The 23,946-nt window shown below is 44.2% G+C and overlaps 1 protein-coding gene across 1 annotated transcript in view; it reads left to right on the top strand.

The window, feature by feature from the left end:
- Positions 1 to 371: 371 nt before the first annotated feature.
- Positions 372 to 23,946, top strand: part of LOC127058922 (UDP-glucuronosyltransferase 1A1-like) — a 95,589-nt gene continuing 72,014 nt past the window's right edge. The window contains exon 1 of the mRNA XM_050969410.1: positions 372 to 1,315. Coding sequence (XP_050825367.1) covers positions 455 to 1,315 — 861 coding nt within the window. The 5' untranslated portion in view covers positions 372 to 454. The remainder of the gene's footprint in view (positions 1,316 to 23,946) is intronic.

The raw sequence follows: 23,946 nt of genomic DNA, 5'->3' as shown, positions 1-23,946 counted from the left end.
ACGTTCTTCTTCACGCAGCGCACAGTCAACCTGTGGAACTCCTTACCTGAGGAGGTTGTGAAGACTAGGACTATAACAGGGTTTAAAAGAGAACTGGATAAATTCATGGTGGTTAAGTCCATAAATGGCTATTAGCCAGGATGGGTAAGGAATGGTGTCCTTAGCCTCTGTTTGAACTTTATCTGTAAACACCACCATGAGCACTTTGATGCAAATTCCAGAAATGTTTTCAAGCGCATAGTTCTGTTGTCATTCATAAGGTCAATTTGGCCCTCCCTCTAACAGCTTTAAAATCTCCTCTTGCCACCAATATCTGGAAACAAACTAGATCTAATAATCATTAACTAGATGATATGGAGAACACAGCAGAAGCCAACAGTTATAAATCTTTGTGTTTGCTCCCGAAATTCGTCAAGAAGGAAGGTTTATTCAGGTTTTGAGTTCCAACAGGAAGATGGTGACTGCCCTTCTCCTTTGCTATCAGCACACTGCATGGATGCTTCTCCTGATGATCGCTGGCTTTTCAGAAGGTGGGAAGCTGGTAGTTGTTCCCATGGATGGAAGCCACTGGCTCAGCATGCGTCAAGTAGTGGAAAAGCTCAGTCAGAGAGGACATGAAGTGATGGTTGTTATACCTCAAGTAAGTTGGCAGTTGGGAATAACAAAGAACTGTACAGTGAAAACATATCCAGTACCTTATACAAAGGAACGTCTAGATGCAAGCTTACAGACATATATTGATGCTCATCAAGCAGGACAACCATTTCCATTTAATGTTCTATCAATATATCACTCTTCAGTAGCAGTTTTCAATCTGCTATTCAGTCACTGTGAGAGTTTATTTAACCAGAAGGAACTGATGCAATATCTGAAACAAAGTGACTTTGATGCTCTCCTCACAGATCCCATTTCTCTTTGTGGAGCACTAACTGCTAATTATCTTTCACTCCCATCTGTGTTCTTCATGCGAGGATTACCATGCAATTTACATTACAAGTCAAATCGATGCCCAGATCCTCTCTCTTATGCCCCAAGAATTTTTTCAGTGAACTCAGACTACATGACATTTTCCCAACGATTGAAAAACGTTTTCATTGACTCTGTAGAATTCTTCTATTGCAATGGTTTCTATGCACATGCTCTAAGCTTTGCCTCTGAGGTTCTGCAAAGAGATGTGACACTGTTGGATCTTCTGAATTCTGCATCCATTTGGCTGATGAGATATGACTTTGTGTTTGAGTATCCCAGACCAGTGATGCCCAACATGGTCTTTATTGGAGGCGTAAACTGCCGTGAGAGAAAAGCTCTGCATGAGGTATGGTGTTCTTTTTTACTCTTCACAACAAACATTGACAAATGCAGTGCTTATAAGTGACATGAATGAAATATTAGTAAATAGTATATGATCATTTAGTGGCACTGACTGCTTTGGGGGAATTTTTTAACTATTCTTTGGCAGAATCTTTCCACCAATTGATATGGAATTCATACTTCTCTTGGCATGGGCACATAACTTCCATTTAAATTGCTAAGATTCCTCCAAGCATATCAAGGAGAAAAAAAAGACACTGTCTTTCCGCAAGCTCTAAAACTGAACTATAGTCCTCAGTACAGTCCTGAAATAGTTCTGGCTTCATTTGTATCATTTCAGGCTTAAAATTCTTCAGCTGAACAAAAGTTTTTAAAAAAATCTTAGAATCTCATCTGGTTTTTATTCTGTTCTCAAACACCATAACATTGTTTTGGTCACGTGCATGCATCATATGTTTCCCATCATAGAATATCCATGTTACTTTTTAGATCACGAGAGCCAAATGTCAATTTGAGTTGGAAGATAATTAGCCTGAAAGAGTAGATTTTTAGAGATATACAGATGAGCAAAGTTCAGTTAAGACTACATTTTTATCCTTTGTGTTTCCTTTATCAGACAATTTTTCTGATGTTTGGTCTGCAGTATTTTTTAAAATCTTGAATAATTTTTGCATGCTACTATGTAACTTGTAGAACAGTAGGTGGAATTGGGCATCTGTTCTCTGACACAAAGCAACAGGAAATGTATTGCATTTCCAGATGCCCTTTAGTGTCTGGTAAAGTTACTGAAATACTTATAGAGACAATGTGGGGGAGATAATATATTTTATTGGCCCAACTTCTGTTGGTGAGAGAGACAAGCTATCAAGCTTACACAGAGCTTTTCTTGAGGTCTGGGATACAAAGTCTAAATACAAAGTAGAACAGATTGTTTTGCATAAGCACCTTTCCCAAACCAGAAGAAGAGCTCTCGGAAGCTTGTCTGTCTCACCAACAGAAGTTGGGCCAATAAAATATATTACTTTACCTGCCTTCTGTCTCTAATATTCTTGGACCACCACAGCTACATGACATACTTTATAATAGTGATGTGATTTGTTACCTTGCATTACAATCTCTTTGGGACCAATGTGTTTCTCTAAACTTTTCTAACCCTTTTCTTATTTCACATGCAATATTTAGTCACTTGATGAAAAAGACCACTGAAGTCACTGAGACTCTTTCCATTGACTTTAATGGCCTTTGGATCAGACTCATAAGAGATGCAGCATACTGTACTTCTGATCCCTCACCTCCTTTGGGCAGAGTATGGGGATTTTTGATCTTGGGGTTTGCATATTTAGAATGGATATAATTCCTTTTTATTGAATGACCCAGTCCTGATCTTAGAAAGCCTTCAGCTTTTCTTTGAATGTCTCTCAATATTTTATTTGAATTTGTTTGTTTATTTAGTTTTATGAATAAGACCCACAGAGATTAATACAGTCAAAGTGCACACATAATAAAAGGGAAAATTAAACTCCAACAAGATGAAAGCTAATGTGGTAGAGTCACTATAAATTTACTGGGAGCCACTTAAATCAATCCTAAGAGGCCACATTATAAGATAATCACATAAAAATCATGTACAAAACTGAGGAGAAATGGATTCTAAACTTCATCAGTGCATTGTTTTCTCTTCACCAATTTAAAATATATATGTGCTAGCGAGAAAAGTGATCATTACTTTAAATAATAGTAGACACAAATATAGAAAATGACTCCTGAAAAGGCAGAAAAAACATTAAAATATCTTATAGCAAGAACAAAGGAATAGGCAATAAAACAAGAAAGCTCCTGTTTTGGTAATTTGAGAAGGAAGAAACCCAAAATACAATTAAGGAGCTGTTGGATGAACCTGGGAAATTAATAACAGGTCCACACTGGTCAAATTCCTGCATCAAGGTCTATGTTTGTAAAATTAAAGTCTGGCTAGAGATAGTAAGCATCTCTGTTGATACTTCTCACATACCCATGTCCATGATGAAGTTTCAAAGAAAGACAAGGGCCAAATCCTCAGCTGCAATAAATCAGCATAGCTCCATTGACTTCAACTGAGCAATGCAGATTTACATAAGCTGAGAATTTGGCCCATATATTAAGATGCATGAATAGACAAATCTTAAAAGTACAAGATTATATTTTATACTTTGGAAATGATAATGTACCATAGTTCTTTTGGAACAGCTTAGTGTTCAAAGCCAAATTGCAAAATTACTGCAAATACTTACATTAAAGCTGTAAGACACAGAAAGGATAAAGATGACAAGTTTCAGTTCCCTCCCACACGTCTTCATTTTGTGCACCACCATAACAGTTTTGTTTTGTTTTGAAATATAAAACTTGTTTTAAAGGATTTTGTCTCACTGTGTGAATTGTTCTATTTTAAAAGCAAACTGGAAAATAAATTCTATCACATGCAACTATAAAGTCTCCCAGCATAGGTCATCAGCTGGGTTTGAATGCTGGATCTTAGGATCTTTCATACAGACCTCACCACCTGAGCTACAGGAGCAAATATTCTCCTTTATGTGCACGCGTCACCCAAGGACTTAGCTGCATAACCTACTGACAAAGCCTTGTGCTAGAGATTAATAGAATGTTAGAGATCAGGAAACCTGGTTTCTCTTCCTAGCTTTAATGGTGAGAGGTAGGATAGTCAAAGGACATAGATTTGGCACATTCATTTTGCAAGGTAATGTGGCTGAGTAGCTAAGACTTGGATCTACCGTACAAGAGACCTGGGCTTCTTTGCTAGAAGTGCTCTTGTGCAACCTCTCAGTTCTTTTATTTGTAAATGGAATGTGTTTGTGTGTGCAGCGAGGTGCTAAGTCTTGACCGCCAACTAGGGCTAGGGTAGGAAGCCTTGGTCAGTAAATAAGGCCTATGAAGTGCACAGAAATATTAACAGCAGTCAGAACAGAGAGCAGGATTCATGAATTCTGAGCTGTCTGCACAGTGCATCCCATGCATTGAAGAGCTTCTTTCTATCCCTGAACAACATTGCCTGCTTTTGCAGTGCAGCAGAAATGGCAGCCTATTCCTGCTGAAATGCAATATGTTCCTCAGATCCAGTATGTCCCCCAGGCAGCGCTTCCTAACCACTGGATTAGCATAAGCATGGCCACAGATGTGGGACATTCCAAAATCGCACCCCCCATACCAGGGACACTGCAATAACTCCCCCCATTCCACTATTCCCCTCTATTTAGAACAAGCATGGAGCCTCCTGTTCTCACATACCTGGTTTAAAGAGGTCATTAGGTGTGCCCTTTTCACTTGTACCTATTGCACTGCCTATTTTGTAAACCTCATGTGGTACAAATAGCTTTGCATGATCTTTTCATGTTTGGGTGATAATTTCGTTATAGGCGTGATATATTGAAAACTGTGTTACAATTACAGTCTCTCACTTTAATGTAAGAGGTTTCCTGGTCCTGCTTGCAGGCTAGAGGGCTCTGTAGGAAAGCATGAGATCTGGTCTTCAACTGTGGGCCTGCAAAGAGCCAGGCTACAGCAAGGTGGGTGAGTTGCGCCTCTCTGCCTTAGGGAGCAACCTGCTTCGTCTCTCTGTTTTGGTTCTTGTGTATAAGAGTTCTGGAATCTAAGAAATAAAGTAGTGTTATGTTGCAACCTTCCAGAAATATAAAACCACAAAATACTCTAACTATTCTCTGTGTGTGTGTGACGGATGACCAGATAGCAAGTGTGAATAATCGGGACAGGGGGTGGGGTGGGGTGGGGTGGGGGAGTAATAGGCATCTATATAAGAAAAAGCCCCTAGTATTGGGATGTCCTTATAAAATCAGGACTCTGGTCACCCTAGTGTCATGAACATAACAATAGGATTATAATTTAATAATTGTTCATGAACTCCAGAGTTCTTCAAATAACAGTTCTTATGAGCCCAGACCTAATACAAATAGAGGATACAAAAATCCAGGGAACTCCCTGAAATGATGCAGGAAGAAAACAGTTTTTCTAGACTCACATAAAACCTTCTGCAGTTGCATCATGGGCCTGGGGCTCCACGGACCTGATACAGCTAGGCAGGGAGCAGACAGAGCTTGATGAGAGAACATAATTCTCCTTTAAATCTGCAGGAATATTCAGGTACATGATAATGCTGAAGGTATGCATTGTTACACTGCTTTCCACTCTGTGCTGTGAATAGAGTGGCAATGCCACTTACCCAGAAGGCCTATCCCTCCATGTGACCCCCTTCCCCACCATGCATACAAAGTCACATCGGTGTGGGGAGGATGGTGCACTCTTCAAAATGGCATCCCCAGTTAATGATACAGAAGAAACCCATGTCTAGTTTAATCTCAGCACTGGACAGGAGACAAGTCTTAGAAAAGAAGGACTGTTCGGTTTAGAAATGAAGAAGTGACCTGCCTAGCTATGATACCCCTTCCTTGAGGTCTTTTGTAGCAACCATCGGTAAGAAGCTATGTGGGAGCTATGTGGCCAGGTAGGAGGCTGGCCTGAGGAATTGTATACAGAAATGGGCTCCAAGCAAAATGCACACAGAAATCATGTAGATCTCTGGATGCCTCCAAATCTGGAGGGCCATGACTCCTGTTAGATCTGTTGGGCTCAAATAAGGTGATCTCACAGACAACAGCTCCAGAAATTGACAATCTTAGCATTTCTCAGCCCTTCCATTGTTTCCTGAGTATGGCACAATCCACTTCATTGTTAGCAATGCTACATTAATGCTCTCTCTCTTCTTGAAATATAGGGCCAGATCCTCATCTGGGGTACAACAGTGTAACTCCATTAACTTTAGTGAAACTGTGCTCATTTACCAGCTGAGGATTATTATTCGTTAACTTACATACAGTATGTTCTTTCTTTATTGCCTGGTTTCCAAAAGTAATATTATAAAACCCAAACAAAATGTTTCATACATTCTGCTTTCAGCTAGTTTGCCATAGTTTAAAGTTCTAAGTGCATTTTTGTCTGGAACAGTTGAGTTTAGGACCCGGGATGACCAATATTCTGCATCTACATGGACTTTGCAGAGGACATCTCACATTCATTAACTTACCTGATGATTAAAGTTAAACTCTGGTGGAAATTAATGAACTACTAAAAGTTCAGGAACAGATGAATCTCACTCAGCATGGAGTTATACAAGCTATGAAACAGATTAATCCAGATATGGAAAAATTTGGCCCAGTTTGACCTCTAAAACTCAACTGTTGAAGAGAGGACTACCTTCACCTTTGCATTGTGTCTTTACTTGTAGGTAAAGCTGGTGAGGTTTTTTTCCCCCACATAAGAATGGGACTTCATGAAACCTGTTTTTTTCCCCACAGGGGGTGAAAATATCATTTGGCTAAACTATACAATTTTTCAATTGGAAATTTTGAATTTGAAATTTTTGTTTCCTCAGCTTAGGAAAAGTTATTGATAAAAATGAAATTTTGTTACTCAGTAACTTTTCCAAATCTGGAAACATTTTGAAGGGTTTAGTGTGGAAAAAAAATAAATTAGACATCGGTCATTCTATTGCATCGTTTGGGAAAAGACAAGGGGAAGGAAAAAATTGTCAAAACAGTTTTGGTTTTTGAAAACTGAATCCAAATGAAAAGTCCGATTCAAAATAAACTTTTCATTTAATTTTTCACAATTTTCTGGAAAAAAAGGAAAATTTCAAATGAAAATTTGTCTGAATTTTTTTTTTTTTACAGGAAAAACCTGAGCAGTTCTAATTGTAGGCATACATCTATAACTTGATGCCTTGTAGCGCACATGAAAATTTGGCCCTCTCAATTTTAATTACATCAGCATATTATTTTCTCTCATTATCCTTTAGCAATTTTATGGCCTTCTACTGGGAACACCTCTGGGCTTACTCATAACAATGCACCATCCATTATGTACTGTGAAAACCTAACAGCTAACCTTAAATGCTGCCATTAAGCACAGGTCTTAGTTTAAAAAAAAAAAATTAGCAATTAAGGCCATGTTGCAAGAGCAGTACAAAATGGTGCAAATATGTGAAGCATATTGCCTGGAAAAAAGTTATCTATCTAGTTACATACTACAGTGATAGGGGAGCCATCTATCTGAGCATCTTACTTCCCTATATGAATCTTTCCTTCCAATCCCCACTGTGAAGGAGGGAAATATTATTCCTATATTACAGCTGGGGAACTAAGGCACAGAGAGAGTAAGTGACTTGCCCAACGTCACATGTAGACTTCAAGAAAGAGCAGGGAACCGAACACCTGTTTCCTGGCCTACACTCTACTTTAGCTCTGTTTTGAATGTTACCATCTGAGCCACTAGCACAGTCAGCAGTGCTTAGCATTCTGGAGGGCACTTATCCAGGTGGGAATGGGGGCCTAGATAAGACATCCTGTACCCAACGTGCAAGCAGCTGCAGGCAGGGGTGCTGGAACAATTTGTATAGTGCGGGTTCTGAGAACCACTGAACCAAACTGTAAACCCTGCATATGGTGAAACCACTTCCAGTCAAGGAGTGCTGTGCTGGCGCGCTCCCCGCCCCCCCACAGTACTGTTAGTTCTAGCACCCCTGAAGCAGGACTATGCCCACGGGAACATATTCTATGAGTAGACTCCATTCAGCGTGTTTGGAGATTTGGGGTCTGAGTCAAAGTCCACTGAAGCCAATGGGTGTCTTTTTAGTGAGCTCAGTAAGCTTTGGATCAGGTCCTTTATGCCAGATCTTGTCCTCTGCTAACCTAACACCTACAGACATCACCATGGGTAGGGCATGTCCTTCCCCATAAGGTGAAGTCAGTTCAACTCTGATGAACGTTTATCATTAGCTGAACATTAATACAATGTGGATTTTCTAGGCAGTCCATGAACAAAGTTCACATTATTTTTTCAAGGCAAAGATCATGAAGTTGAACTAAGGAGACCCTTAAAGTGAGCTAACTGGCAGGTCACCCTAGTACATGAACTTGGTTTTTAAACATCTGTAGAATTTCTGTAGTGAATATTTTAAAAATCCGAAGATCCTTCACCAGATGAAACTTCTGGTGGAGTTTGCCTTAGTAAAAATGGAACAAAGGCCTCAGGGTTTGACTCTTTAATAAAAAGATTTGGCTAATACGTCCTTTCTATAATATTAAACACTCTCATCAGTAGCAAAGAATAATCTGGAACATTTGAAAAATATGATAAATAAGAATTTCTGACTTTATAATTAGAAGGAATTCTAATAACTCTGCATAGTTCAGATTCCAGGTGGATTGCTTAGGTCAGGAGTACATACCACAGCAAAACTTTTTCAAAGCCTGCATAGCCAGAAGTGGCATTTCAGATGACTCCAAAAGGTTTGTAGCCCCTTTGAGTACTCAGGGGAGTTTCTAACAGGTGGACAGATCCTCATCTGTGGTAAACTGTCATAGTTCCATGGGAGCTGTGCTATCTTACACCAGCTGAGGATCTGGCCCTGTGTTTAAGTCTCCATTCCCCTAACTGCCATGGGTGCTGCACAGGCCCTCAGGGCAGATTTAGGGTATTAGGTTCTCTTGTGGGCAGAGGTGAAAGTAAGTTAAGGGACTTACCGGTATGCCAGAGTCCTGGGCAGGGGTGTGGCCTCAACTGGAAGAGGTGGGGCCTTTAAATCACCCCGTGAGCTGGCAGCTGGGAGCCCTGGGGCAATTTAAAGGGCCTGGGGCTCTGGCTGCCACTACCACAGCAGTACTCTGGGTCCTTTAAATCACTGACAGAGGCCTGCTGCTGCTATCCAGGGGCTCTGGCAGCAGGACTTGAGGCTCCAGTGGCGGGGAGCTCCTGGCCCTTTAAATCGCCGCCCAAGCCCCGCTGCCTGAGCCCCAGGGTAGTGGTGGTAGGGCTCCCATGGGGATTTAAAGGGCCAGGGTCTCCTGCCGCTGCGGGGAGCCCTGGCCCTTTAGACCGCCACCTGAGCCCTGGAGTAGCAGTGGCAGGGCTCCGGGGGTGATTTAAAGAGCCTGGGGCTCCCCAGGACTCCGGCAGCATGACTCAGGAGGCGATTTAAAGGGCCCTGGGCTCCAGCTGTTGCAGGGAGCTCAGGACCCTTTAAATCGCCAGCCTGGGGAAGCCTGTACCAGACCGTACCGGCTTACTTTGACCTCTGTTTGTGGGAGTTTCAAAAGCATCCTGTGGCCTCGACCCCCACAGGGCTGGGCAAACGGGGCCCACGCCCAGGGCACCATAGCCAAGGGGTGCCACAAAGGGCTCCAGCTTCCCCTGGCTGGCTGTGGCCGGACTCGTCTCTTCTCCGGCACCTCCCCCGTGCTGGGCCAGTGGGCTTCTCCCCAACCCCCGGTCCCTCCCTCGTTTGCTCCTCAGCCGGCCGGCCGAGGGCTCTGGCTCTGCCCCAGCCCCGGGGAGCCCAGAGCGGTGTGTCCCGCTGCCCTCAGTGGAGTGGAGCCAAGTCCCACCCTGCCTGCCTCCTGCCAGGAGGAGCAAAATTTCCAGGTGAGTGAGGGGTAGAGGGGAGGGAGCCCAGCCAAGCCTACGGGGAGGGAGGACTTAAAGTGACAGTGCACTCACTGTCTCTCAAACTTCCCTAACACACACATACACACACCCCCACATACACCCTGTCTCTCACAGTCCCCCTACAGATTGTGTGTCTCTCTCTCACACACACAGTTTCTCTCACACACAGACTGGCTCTCACATCCACATATACTAGCCGGTGGGAACCAGGGTGGGCTGGTAGCCGCCCAGCAGGCTATCAAGTGCCAGGTAGTTCAGGTGTCCCTCCCCCCACTGCCATGTGCTGCTCCTGCCCTCTGCCTTGGAGCTGCTCCCAGGAGACTCCTGCTTGCTGTGCAGGGGGTGGGGGGGAAGCAGGATGCTGATGTCAGGGTGTCCCCCTCCCCCCATCTCCACTGAGTGGGGGGAACATGACAGGGATCAGAACAGAGGGAGCTTGCTGGCAGCAGCTGTTGTTGCAACTTGCTTATCTACTTAAAAAGTCAGTGTACTTACAGTGGGGTCAACATACTTAAAGGGCCAATGTGTGCATCTCTCTCTCTCTATCACACTCACACACACATCCCTGTCGTGTTCCCCCCTTCCCCTTCCCCGCTCTGTGGAGATGGGGTACATGAGAGGGGGGAGCGGGACACACTGACATCAGCATCCTGCTTCCCCCCATCCCCTGCACAGCAAGCAGGAGTCTCCTGGGAGCAGCTCCAAGGCAGAGGACAGGAGCAGCACATGGCAGTGGGGGGAGGGACACCTGTGTGTCTCTGTCTCACACACATATATACCCCCCGGCAGTTTGGAAAGTGGAGGGAGTGGTGCGCTCCAGTGGGATAGCGTGGGGTCATCATCATGTTCATTTTCCACAGGGAATTGTTTGCAGCCACTGCAGTGTGTCTTTTGTGTCTCCTCCCTCCATTCGTGCCGTCTTGTAGAGTGTGAGGCTACATTAACAACATGTTAACCTTAAGGGCTCAGCTGAGTGCTAGTTCATCATTTTGCAGCAAGGCATTCCCTGGGAAATATCCCACCCTCTTACTCTACCTCAACCAAGCTTCACAATAATTCATTGCTGTGTACAGTATAAAATTGTTTGTTTAAAACTTATACTGTGTATGTGTGTGTATATAATGTCTTTTGTCTGACAAAAAAAATTTCCCTGGAACCTAATCCCCCTATTTACATTAACTCTTATGGAGAAATTGGATTCGCTTAACATTGTTTCGCTTAAAGTAGCACTTTTCAGGAACATAACTACAACCTTAAGTGAGGAGTTACTGTAATGCTATTTAAGTGAGAGGGGTAACTGTGGTAAATTTCTGTTTTTATCTTAGGATTGATCTATACTAGCAACTTATTTCAGTGTCACTATGTCTCTCAGGGGTGTGGAAAATCTCTCCTCTCAGTGAAGGTGGCGTCTTCACTGACTGCATTGGTGCAGCTGTGCCACTGCAGCGCTGTAAGTGCAGACAAGCCCTTCCATTCCTCCAAGCTGAGCCATTTTATCTTCACTTCTCAATACTTCTGCTTATTCCGGTTTTATCTTCAGATATCATATAGTGGCTTAAATGGGGCTAATTCACATGCTTATGTGCTTTGCCTGACCAGAGCCAAATATCACATACTCTTGCAGACCCACCAAGTGTCCTGTATCTTGTGTTACCTCCTGCAATCCCCCAGCCCAGGATGAATATCACACACTCAGCCTGGCTGTAGAAAGGGCCTGCAGATGCTGTTATGGACCAGGATGTAGGAAGTCTGGCCTAGCAGTCAGAGCAGGAGTCAGGTCTATTGGGCAGAGCAGGTGTCCAGGCTCAGGAACGAAGCTAAACACCAGAGTCAACTGCCAGTTACCAGATCCCGGCGCCAAGCCAGAATCAGGACCAGGAATCATAGTTGAGGGTCAGAGCTGAGGTCAGATATCAAATGCCAGAGCCAGGGTCAAGCTGGAGTCAGGGTTGGAAGTCAGAGCTGGGGGCAGAGCGAGGACTGGTCCCTGAGGATGGGAGGCGAGGCGTATGGGCAGGAAGAGAGGCAAGGATCAAGCACGATGGGAAGAGGAGCAAAGGCAGGAGCTGAGTGGGAACCAGTAACAGGCCAGGGTGCGGGAGGCTGGCACAACAGGAAACCGCCTTGTTGCTCAGACAAACTTCCTGTTCCTCCTCCTGGCTCAAATAGTGTAGTTGGACCAATTGGTGGAGCCGGGGGATCCTCCAATCAAAGCTCCTGTGGGTGGTGCCTTGCCTCCGATTATAGCCCTAGTAGCTTCTTAGCCCACCCAGTTTCAGTAGCCACTGGGTGGAGGCCATGGCAGCTCTCTGGGAATGCTCAGGCATTGGTTCAAGACCTGCAACATCATGATGGTTAAACAGGCAGTTGAGTAGCCTCTGTCTCACTGCTCCCCTTGGTGAACCTGAGTAGGGAAGCAGGGGCAACAAATGGAGATGACAGGGACGGAAGTGAAGCAGGCCCTGTACTAGCTCTGTGCTTACTCATCCACAGCTTCAGCTGCCCCTGTCTTCCTCTGGAACACCACCACAAACCCAGCTGTCCCCAGCTACTTCTCCTAGATTTCATTCCTCTAGCTTCATCCTAATGACATAGCCACCAACCTGTTTCACCCCCCTGGGGTCTTCAGCTACCTCATCTTGCACTCAGACATCCATAAACCCAGCTGCACCTATCTCCTCCACAAACACACTTCATCACCCACCCCGCAGCTGCTTGGGGCATGGTGTATTGACCTGCAGTTGAAGTTTGCAGTCATATACGCACTATTTGCAAATACATGTTATTTAATGAGCTATTCTCCATATTTGTAAAACTTTGCATGATTAGCATTCCCATTAAAAGACTGCAGTGCTTTAATCTCAATTTTTCATTATGTTCTTTCTATCACCACTCACACTTTTCCAAAGTTTAGCACTTTTGCCCCTTTGTTCTGGTACAGACAGCTACCCAACTCCACCAACTCCATAAATAAATATATTTCTTTCTGGCAGAAGACCACAAAGAACCAGACTGTAACCAGATGGTTAAATTATAAGAGATAAGTAACAGATAAATATCAGAAGCTCCTGATATCTGTTTGCTGTCTGCAACCATCTCTCTTTCACTGGTACAAATGCCAGCTCTGTGCATTGAAAATCATAACTAACAGCAGGAAAAATACATCAGAGTAGGAAGATCAAATGGATTTTGTCAATTCCTCTCACTGCTCTTGTAATTTACTCCTTATTCAAAGTCCCAGGCATTTCACCAGAATCATAGCCTCTGCCCTGCCTATCGGCCTTGTGTTCAGGCACTCTGTGACTTGTCTGCCTCTCCAAACTAAGAGATATTGATTTTATTTCTGAAAAATCCTCATAAGAGACCATCTCTGATACACTGACTAACCTCACAGAATTAGATAAGGGGCGGGGAGGGGGTGCTCAGCACTTCTTAAAAAGTCACCAACTCCTTGCAGAATTGGGCCATATGTCTTCAAACTGTGTTCCATTAAGGGCACTTCTGCTGCATGGAAGCCTGTTCCTGCAAATTGTTGGGCAGTCAGGGGTGTGTGCAGAATCAGGACCCAGCTGTGCAAGGCCTTAAGGGCACGATCCTGACCACTGAAGACAATTAGAATTTTGCCACTGATTCTAATGGGAGCAGGCTCAGAGCCAACATACACAGTCGAAGTTTCTGTATGCTCATGTCGGCCTTGTCATGGTATAATTCCCCACTCTGAACCTTAGCGTCCAAAAGATGGGGACCAGCATGAATTCCTCTAAGCTCAATTACCAGCTTAGTACCTGTAGCGCTGCCACCAACCAGGAATTCCAGTGCCTGGTACACTCTGGTCCCTCCAAAACCTTGCCCGGGGACCCCCAAGACCCAGTCCCTCTGGATCTTAACACAAGGAAAGTAAACCCTTTCCCTCACTGTTGCCTCTCCCAGGCTTCCCCTCCCTGGGTTACCCTGGAAGATCACTGTGATTCAAACTCCTTGAATCACAAAACAGAGAGGACAATTCACCTTCCCCCCTCCTTCTCTCTTCCTCTCCCAGACTCTCCCTGAGAGAGACAGTAATCCTAACACAGAGAGAAATTAGCCTCTCTCTCCCCCTTCCCTCCTTTCTCCCCACCAATTCCCTGGTGAATCCAGACCCCGTCCCCTGGGGTCTCACCAGAATAAAAAAACAATCAGGTTCTTAAACAAGAAACTTTTAATTAAAGAGAGAAAAAACAGTACAAATTATCTTTGTAAATTTAAAATGGAATAGTTACAGGGTCTTTCAGCTATAGACACTGGGAACACCCTCCCAGCCTAAGTATACAAGTACAAATTAAAATCCTTTCAGCAAAATACAGATGTGAACTCCTCCCAGCCACATACACATTTGCAAATAAGGAAAACAAACATAAGCCTAACTCGCCTTATCACCTAGTACTCACTAGTCTGAACTTATAAGAGCCTGTATCGGAGAGATTGGAGAGAAACCTGGTTGCATGTCTGGTCCCTCTGAGCCCCAAGAGTCAACAACAACCAAACACTAACAGCACACACACAAACTTCACTCCCTCAAGATTTGAAAGTATCCTGTCCCCTAATTGGTCCTCTGGTCAGGTGACAGCCAGGCTTACTGAACTTGTTAACCCTTTCCAGGCAAAAGAGATATGAAGTACTTCTGTTCCATTAACTCTTAACTATCCATTTATGACAGGCCTTTCTTGGTTTGCCTCATTCACAAGGCTTCTGTGTTGGCTTTAATTTTGCTTACCTGATCCAAAGACTTCAACAGGCTTTGGATCAGGCTTGTAGGGAGGTTTTCTGTATTATCATTTATTTGTATTACACTACTGCCTAAGGGGCTGCAATCATGATCAGGGCCCCACTGTTTTAAGTGCTGTGCAAATACAGAATAGAAGGGTGGTCTCACCCTCGTTTCCCCTTCAAGAAAGGCTGAAGAATAATGTTCTAATACAAAGAATTCCACTGGCCTCTTCCAAAATGGCCACCACCTGCCATTCTTTCCAATCGGAGTGAAGCGAAGCTGCTTTTAATGGAAGGAAGTTTGCAATGCTTGTATTTTACTCCAGAGTTACTTATATATATTAGGATGACCAGATGTCTCAATTTTAAAGGGACAGTCCCAATATTTGGGGCTTTTTCCTATATGGGCTCCTATTACCCGCCACCCCCGTCCTGATTTTTCACACTTGCTCTCTGGTCACCCTAATATATATTCAACTTTAACTTCAGCTTAATGTAGTTTTTTATCTGGGAATTTATTATGTTTGTACAGTTCCTAGTGTGGTAGGACTGAGACTTAGTGTGGCTTTTAGGTCCCATTGCAATTGAACTGTTAAATAATAAGACAAGACACAACACGAAACAGTCAGAAAGAAAGTGGAGAGAGACCCAGCAATAACAGCATGCATTAACTAGGCCAGCAAAGTGCACAGCTACTTTTGTCTGGTTAAATTATAAAAGATAGGTAACAGATAAATACCAGAAGCTCCTGATATGTCTATCTGTATGCTCTTTACTTCTATCTTGGAAAAGATTGATTGGAATTTGGGTTCAGTCTCAATATCCTACACTAAATATAACAAATAGTATAAAAGTATTTCACTGCTGCTTTTCTGGTTGTTTTTTGGCCTTTGTATCATCTTCTTTTCTGCTTATATCTATGCAATATGTTGAGATATTTAATAGGTAGGGAAAATAAGCCAATAGAAAGCTTTCTCGAGTTTACTCAAAATTCTGAATGAGTAAAATTTTTCCCTGGTGCAATTCTATTGACCTCTGTTGACTTATCCTGAGGATAAATTAACACAAACAAAAACTTCAATTAGTGACATAGAATATCAAGGCTGGAAGGGACTTTAGGAGATCATCTAGTCCAACCCCCTGCTCAAAGCAGGACCAATCCCCAGACAGATTTTTGCCTGAGATCCCTAAATGGCCCTTTTAAAAGTTGAACTCATAACCCTGGGTTTAGCAGATCAATGCTTAAACCACTGAGCTATCCCTCCCCCACAGTGACAGTTCAGGCTGGACTAGGACACACCCCAGGTCCCCACCCAAAACCTTAAAAGCAAATAAGAATAAGGGAAACATTTGCCGTTTTTCTTCACATTGCTTGCAGTGCTGTTGAGAACAGACTTGCTGTTCCATAAGGCTTTGCTGCTTTTATAGATCCAGACTAACACTGCTACCCCTCTGATACTTGACACCATGCAAGGCACTGCATTTAGCCATATGGAGTGGAAATCCATCAACCTCATGAAGAAACTTGCACAAATACAGACAGATATCATCTTCCTTTCCAAATGCAAACGGATGGACATCATACCAAGTGGACTAAAGGTAAAAAATCCACTGCTATCTACATACTACACAGACCACAGTGAGAGATTATGCCATACTCTATCAAAGAAACTGAGGAACCACCTGATAAGTAGCCAATACAGCAAACAGGAAAACATCAAAAAAGAGCTCTCCAACCTGGAGACTCTCATTAATAACCAAACTTCCATACAAACGGACTTCACTAAAATAAGACAGGAGATCTACATTACTCACTTCACCTCTCTACAAAGGAAAAAGGACTGTAAACTATCTAAACTCCTACCTGCCTCATGGGGCCACAACCGTGGTACCCCCAACCCACCCAGCAGTATGTCAATCTATCCAACTACACACTCAGCCCAGAAGAAAATCTGTCCTATCTCAGGGACTCTCTTTCTGCCCTGCCACCCCACCAACATGATACAGTTCTGCGGCGATCTGGAAGCCTACTTGCGCCGTCTCCGACTCAAAGAATACTTTCAGGACAACACTGAACAGCACACTGATACACAGGTACCCTCCCACCAACAGCACAAGAAGAAGAACTCCACATGGACCTCTTGAGGGTCGAAATGACAGTCTGGACCTCTACGTTGAATGCTTCCGCTGATGTGCACAGGCAGAAATTGTGGAAAAACAACATCGCTTGCCTCATAACCTAAGTCGTGCAGAACGCAATGCCATCCACAGCCTCAGAAACCACCCAGACATTATCATCAAAGAGGCTGATAAAGGAGGTGCTGTTGTCATCATGATCAGGTCTAACTACCAAAAGGAGGCTACCAGACAACTCTCCAACACCAAATTCTACAGGCCACTTCCCTCAGATCCCACTGAGGAATACACTAAGAAACTGCAACATCTACTCAGGACACTCCCTACACTAACACCAGAACAAATCAACATACCCTTAGAGCCCCGACCAGGGTTATTCTATCTACTACCCAAGATCCACAAACCCGGAAATCCTGGACGCCCCATCATCTTGGGCATTGGCACTCCCACTGAAGGACTGTCTGGATATGTGGACTCTCTACTCAGACCCTATGCCACCAGCACTCCCAGCTATCTCCGTGACACCACTGATTTCCTGAGGAAACTACAATGCATTGGTGACCTTCCAGAAAACACCATCCTAGCCACCATGGATGTAGAGGCTCTCTACACGAACATCCCACACACAGATGGAATACAAGCTGTCAGGAACAGTATCCCTGATGATGTCACAGCATAACTGGCTGCTGAGCTCTGTGCCTTTATCCTCACACACAACTATTTCAAATTTAATGACAATATATATCTCCAGATCAGTGGCACAGCTATGGGCACCCGCATGGCCCCACAATATGCCAATATTTTTATGGCCGACCTGGAACAACGCTTCCTCAGCTCTCGTCCACTCATGCCCCTTCTCTACCTATGCTACATTGATGACATCTTCATCATCTGGACCCGTGGGAAGGAGTCTCTGGAAAAATTCCAACACGATTTCAACAGCTTCCACCCCACCATCAACCTCAGCCTGGACCAATCTACAAGGGAGGTCCACTTCCTAGACACCACGGTGCAAATAAGTGATGGTCACATTACCACCACCCTATACCGAAAACCTACTGACCGCTATGCCTACCTTCATGCCTCCAGCTTCCATCCCGGGCACATCACATGATCCATTGTCTACAGCCAAGCACTGAGGTACAACCGCATCTGCTCTAACCCCTCAGACAGAGACCAACACCTACAAAATCTCCACCAAGCATTCTCAAAACTACAATACCCACATGAGGAAATAAGGAAACAGATCAACAGAGCCAGACGTGTACCCAGAAGCCTCCTACCGCAGACAAACCCAAGAAAGAAACCAACAGGACTCCACTGGCCATCACATACAGTCCCCAGCTAAAACCTCTCCAACGCATCATTAGGGACCTACAACCCATCCTGGACAATGATCCCACACTTTCACAGGCCTTGGGTGGCAGGCCAGTCCTCGCCCACAGGCAACCTGCCAACCTGAAACATATTATCACCAGTAACTGCACACCGCACCATAGTAACTCTAGCTCAGGAACCAATCCATGCAACAAACCTCGATGCCAACTCTGCCCACATATCTACACCAGTGACACCATCACAGGACCTAACCAGATCAGCCACACCTTCACCGGTTCATTCACCTGCACGTCCACCAATGTAATATACGCCATCATATGCCAGCAATGGCCCTCTGCTATGTACATCGGCCAAACTGGACAGTCACTACGGAAAAGGATAAACGGACACAAATCAGATATTAGGAATGGCAATATACAAAAACCTGTAGGAGAACACTTCAACCTCCCTGGCCACACTATAGCAGAACCCTGGACATTTCCTGTTTGAAAAATCTGCCTGGAGAGGAGGGAGGCTCTAAAAAGAAGCTCTCTGGGGAAACCCAGATGTATGGTAACCATATGCACAGGAAGGAAAGAACCACAACTGAGGCAGAATTTTGGGTCCAGTGGAGGAAGGAGTCATTCTTCTGCCCCCACCAGCCTTTCCCTACTTGGGGGACTGTGATGTTCTGGGGACAACACAGACCAATAAGGAGTTCTGTCACTGCCTGCCCTGTAATCTTGGGGGCCTCTGTGCCACGCAGCTATGGTTCAGATCCCTAACACCACTAGCCAGTCCACAAGCATATGATCTCGCCATGCCTCTCACCAGTTCAGTAACTCTTCACAGGGTGATACCAACAATCCTTCCAATCCAGAGTCTCCTTAAATACATCCTGCCAGAGTTCTGAATGACCAGCTATTTGCACTGCTCCACTCTAGCTCGTCACCCCTGAAGGCGTGAAACCAGCTGCCCAGATATCAGCTTGCTTTGACACATGCACTCCAAACAGTTTGCATGCTTCTATATTAAATAAAATCCCTTTTCTAATAAAAGTTATGTATTGCCTTCAAACAGTTTCCCAGCCTAACCTGAGTTGGGCCCAGGTGGGAAGTGGAGTGGGTAGGCAGGCCACAGGTAACTGCTGCGCTGTACAGAGGCTCTGGGAGGGGGTAGAAGGGTGCAGCACTTACCTGGGGCTCCTAGGAAGGGCAGGCCAGGAATCTCCATGTGCTTCTCTCCCCAAGCACTGCCCTCGCAGGTTCCTATTGGCCACAGGGGCACTTGGGGCAGGACACAGACCCACCCTGCCCAGGGGCCGCAGGGAGGGGCCTGCAGCCACATGGTGCGAGCAGACAGGAAGCCATTCAGTTCCACTCCGCTGCTGGTAATGAGTGGGGACCCTGGGCTGTTTTCATAGAATCATAGACTATCAAGGTTGGAAGGGACCTCAACAGGTCATCTAGTCCAACTCCCTGCTGAAAGCAGGACCAATCCCCAACTAAATCATCCCAGCCAGGGCTTTGTCAAGCCTGACCTTAAAAACCTCTAAGGAAGGAGATTCCACCACCTCCCTAGGTAACCCATTCCAGTGCTTCACCACCCTTCTTGTGAAATAGTGTTTCCTAATATCCAACCTAAACCTCCCCCACTGCAACTTGAGACCATTACTCCTTGTTCTATCACTGGGTACCACTGAGAACAGTCTAGATCCATCCTCTTTGGAAACCACTTTCAGGTAGTTGAAAGCAGCTATCAAATACCCCTCATCCTTCTCTTCTGCAGACTAAACAGTCCCAGTTCCCTCAGCCTCTCCTCATAAATCATGTGCTCCAGCCCCTTAATCATTTTTGTTGCCCTCCACTGGACTCTTTCCAATTTTTCCACATCCTTCTTGTAGTGTAGGGCCCAAAACTGAACACAGTACTCCAGATGAGGCCTCACCAATGTTGAATAGAGGGGAATGATCACATCCCTCGATCTGCAGGCAATGCCTCTACTTATACAGCCCAAAATGCCATTAGCCTTCTTGGCAACAAGGGTACACTGTTGACTCATATTCAGCTTCTTGTCCACTGTAACCCCTAGGTCCTTTTCTGCAGAACTGCTTTCTAGCCATTCGGTCCCCAGTCTGTAACAGTGCATGGGATTCTTCTGTCTTAAGTGCAGGACTCTGCACTTGTCCTTGTTAAACCTCATCAGGTTTCTTTTGGCCCAGTCCTCTAATTTGTCTAGGTCCCTCTGTATCCTATCCCTACCCTCCAGCATATCTACCACTTCTCCCAGTTTAGTGTCATCTGCAAACTTGCTGAGAGTTCAGTCCATGCCATACTCCAGATCATTAATGAAGATACTGAACAAAACTGGCCCCAGGACAGACCCTTGGGGCACTCCACTTGAAACTGGCTGCCAACTAGACATGGAGCAGTTGATCACTAACCTTTGAGCCTGACGATCTAGCCAGCTTTCTATCCACCTTATAGTCCAATCATCTGCAGCTCTTCTTTTCAGTTTCTGCATTCAAAACTTTCTTAGCAGAATGTTTTGTTTTTCTTACACTGAGATGGCTCCTGGGATTAGATCTCTTGATCCACCTATGATAAAGTTTCTTCCGCTGTTAATATTTGTGGGCTTTGCTGAAGGGGGGGAGCTGTTGGTGATGCCTATGGACAGAAGTGCCTGGCTGAGCATAATGGGCACGAAATAGTCCTTCTGGCACCAGAAACTAATCTGTTTTTGAAATCAGGCAAGAATTTCACAGTTAAGACCTATCCAATGCCTTACAAAGATGAACATGTGGATGCACTAATGGAGACTTTTGGTAAAGATCGCTTTGTTCAGCAACCTTTTTAAAATGTTGTTATTTCACTATATGAAAGTCTAGCACTAGCATTCCAGATGCTCTTCCAAAGCTGTGAGAGTTTTGTTGAGCAACAAAGAACTGATTCAATATCTTGAAGAAAGTCAATCTGATAGCATCCTCACAGAGCCAGTTGGCATATGCGGGACAATAGTTGCTGAGTATCTGTCTCTCTCTTCTGGGTTCTTCTTATGCGAATTTCCGTGTGCCTTAAGATCCAAGGCAACTCAGTGTCCAAGTGCACATTCTTATGTCCCAAGAATGTTTACTAGCGACACAGACCACATGCCCTTTACCCAGCGTGTGCAGGACCTGCTACACAGCACACTGGCACTGCGAGCTTGTATTGCTCTCTCTTCGCCATTTGAACAGCTGGCATCTGAGTTGGCATAATCTCTTAGATCAAGGCTCTGTTTGGCTAATGAGACTATACTTTGTATTCGAGTATCCCAGGCCAGTGATGCCCAATATGGTCTTTGTTGGTGGATTAAACTGCGCTGAGACAAAGAACCTGTCTCAGGTATGTACATTCTGTTTGCCCTTTATCAATACTGGGCCAAATCATCACATGGGCACTCAGGAGTGTGAAGTCTAGCCAAGCTTTTTCCATCCTTAGTGGGTGGGAAGCAATCTCTGGTCAGTGTCCATATACTGCAGGGTATTACCCAACATTCCTGTGTTGGGAACAGGGGCTTCCTGACTGAGTGACAGCCAGACACACAGGAAAGCGACAAAACAGCCTTCTAGCACTGGAACTGATGTTGGTGGACAGATCTGAAACTGAAATGTCAACTACCAAAGAAGGCATTAGTGCTGAAAGAGCCCCTCACCATTCCCTGCTGCAAAAAATCAGTCTATGAGAGGGGAGCTTCGCTGCAGGATGCCATGAGAAACACACTCATGGCTTTGTGTGTTCCTTGTTCCTGCCTATCACATGGCAGGCCCAGCTATGAAAGTGTTTCATTCTTTTTGCAATGTATTGTGCATTTAGTGTGGCAGGTGTGATTATAAACCCACGCAAGCCCAGTACAAAGCCAAAGATGGTAGAGGAACATGTTTTGCACCAAGGCCAGCCAACCTTTACTACATTAGATGTTAATTATATTAAAAGGTAACTCTCTTTGATAGCAATAGCCTCTATGGTCCACAGCAGAAAACTGCAGGTTAAAAGTGTTTCCCTCGGTCACAGGTTTGGGAGCCAGGACTCAGTTCCAAAACTGAGGACTGTTCTGTCCAAATCGGAACAGTTAGGACAAATGATTATCTCAATGACATGTTCAGCACTGGAAGCAGTTGTAGGATGAGAGGGAGAGACACAACAGGATACACACAATGCATCCTCAATGAAAGAGTTGTATTATTGAATGTATAAATGATCAGTCACCATCCCTCAGTTTTGCCATCTGTAAAATAAGTATCAGTACTCACCTCACAGGACTGGCGTAAGACTGGATTGCATGTTTGTAAAACAGTTGTGTGAGATTCTCTCATTGTCTGAAATATTCTGATGAAAGCCACTATAAGAACGCAAATAATTTTTTACATTGAAAAGTAGGATGGAGGCGAGGGGAATTACAGACGTAAGTGTTATTTGTGGGGGAATTTACCATGGTTTTCAAAGACTTTTTCATGCCTGCAGGAATTAGCACAGACATGGGGCAGCTTTGTTAGCACAAGCTGGATCAAGGTATAAATTGCACCTTCTTGGGCTCCAGGGGAGATTGCCTTGAGAGAGGACAGACAGTGGTGCCACCAGACACATACTAAAAGGCTTCTGCTGAAGTGGAACATTTCTAAGTGCTAGTTAGGGCTTAAAAAGTAGTCCTGTCATGTGGCACTGCTCAGGGGATGCACTGAATCTGCAGGGGTCCCAATCTCCCTGCCCACAGCTTTCTGGAGCTAGCCTCACCCACTTTGTGAGAGGGTCAGTAAAGGGGAAGCTGCTGCTGGCTGTCTGCCTGTAGTGACAGACTTTCTGCCAGCAGAATTTCCAAGAGCAGCTAACAATGTAGACCCCCCTGGGTTGAATCCAGGGTAAATTGTATAGTGAAAAGGAATGCAATTTAACATCCTCTCATTTCTTGCATATAAACTCTGGGAATTGCCACAGTGAATCAGATCACCAGTCCTTCTAATCCAGTATCACATCTCTTAGTGCAAGATGCTTTAGAGGATACTGCAAGAAACCTAGTAGTGGGCAGTAATGGAATAACAGAGCTGTGCAGAGAATGAAAATTCTGTTTTGTGGAGGAATTTGATATTTTGACATTTGTTTTTATTTCAGTCAGGAACGAAACCAAAAGTGTTAATTCTCCATGAAAGACAATTCTGAAAAAAAAAAATCAGATGGATTGAAATATTTTGTTTCCATTTTGACTTTTTTCTTTATAATATCCAATGTAACACAAAATTTAAACAAATCTGAAACCAAAATCTATTCCAAAAGAAAATAATCAAACCCCTCAGTTAATGCTGGCTGTAGAATAAAGTTTTGTATCCCTATTGTTCTAGTCAAATGTAACTGTGGATGTTCCCACTGTCGGGAGAAAAGTTAGGGCATCCATCTCTATTGCCTTCATAGTCTCCTCACAGCTTCCAAATTTTCTTTTTCTTCTTCCTCTTAAAGCTGTTCCTCATTTCATTCCAGGGTCATTTTATCTTTAGAAAACTAATGATTTCTCAATTTTCAGTTTTACTGACTCTTACAATTACAGTCATTAATATTCCCTTGGGGAGGGGAAGTTGGATAGTGTAGCTCTTAGAACTAAATTGGGAACATTCTTTCCACTGTACTAAGAGCTTAGGCTGCCAGCTCATGTCAAGCTAGCCAACAATTATCAATGATATTTAAAGATCGTGAAGATTTCTTAATTGAAAGGGTAACAAATGCCTCAATATGAAGCCAAAATGAGCAGAACATGGTTGGATGTTTGGTGCAGCCAGTCACTAATCTTTTAAAACTGAAAATAGCTTTTGAATGCAGAGCACCACTGATTCTACTTTAATCTCTTCTTTTTCCATTCCAAGATTATGTGACGTGCTGGGCCTAATCCAGTACATGT

This window comes from Gopherus flavomarginatus, chromosome 10 (assembly GCF_025201925.1).
Source record: "Gopherus flavomarginatus isolate rGopFla2 chromosome 10, rGopFla2.mat.asm, whole genome shotgun sequence".
NCBI classification, from domain to species: Eukaryota; Metazoa; Chordata; order Testudines; family Testudinidae; genus Gopherus; species Gopherus flavomarginatus.
This window is presented reverse-complemented; position numbering and strand designations above follow the sequence as displayed.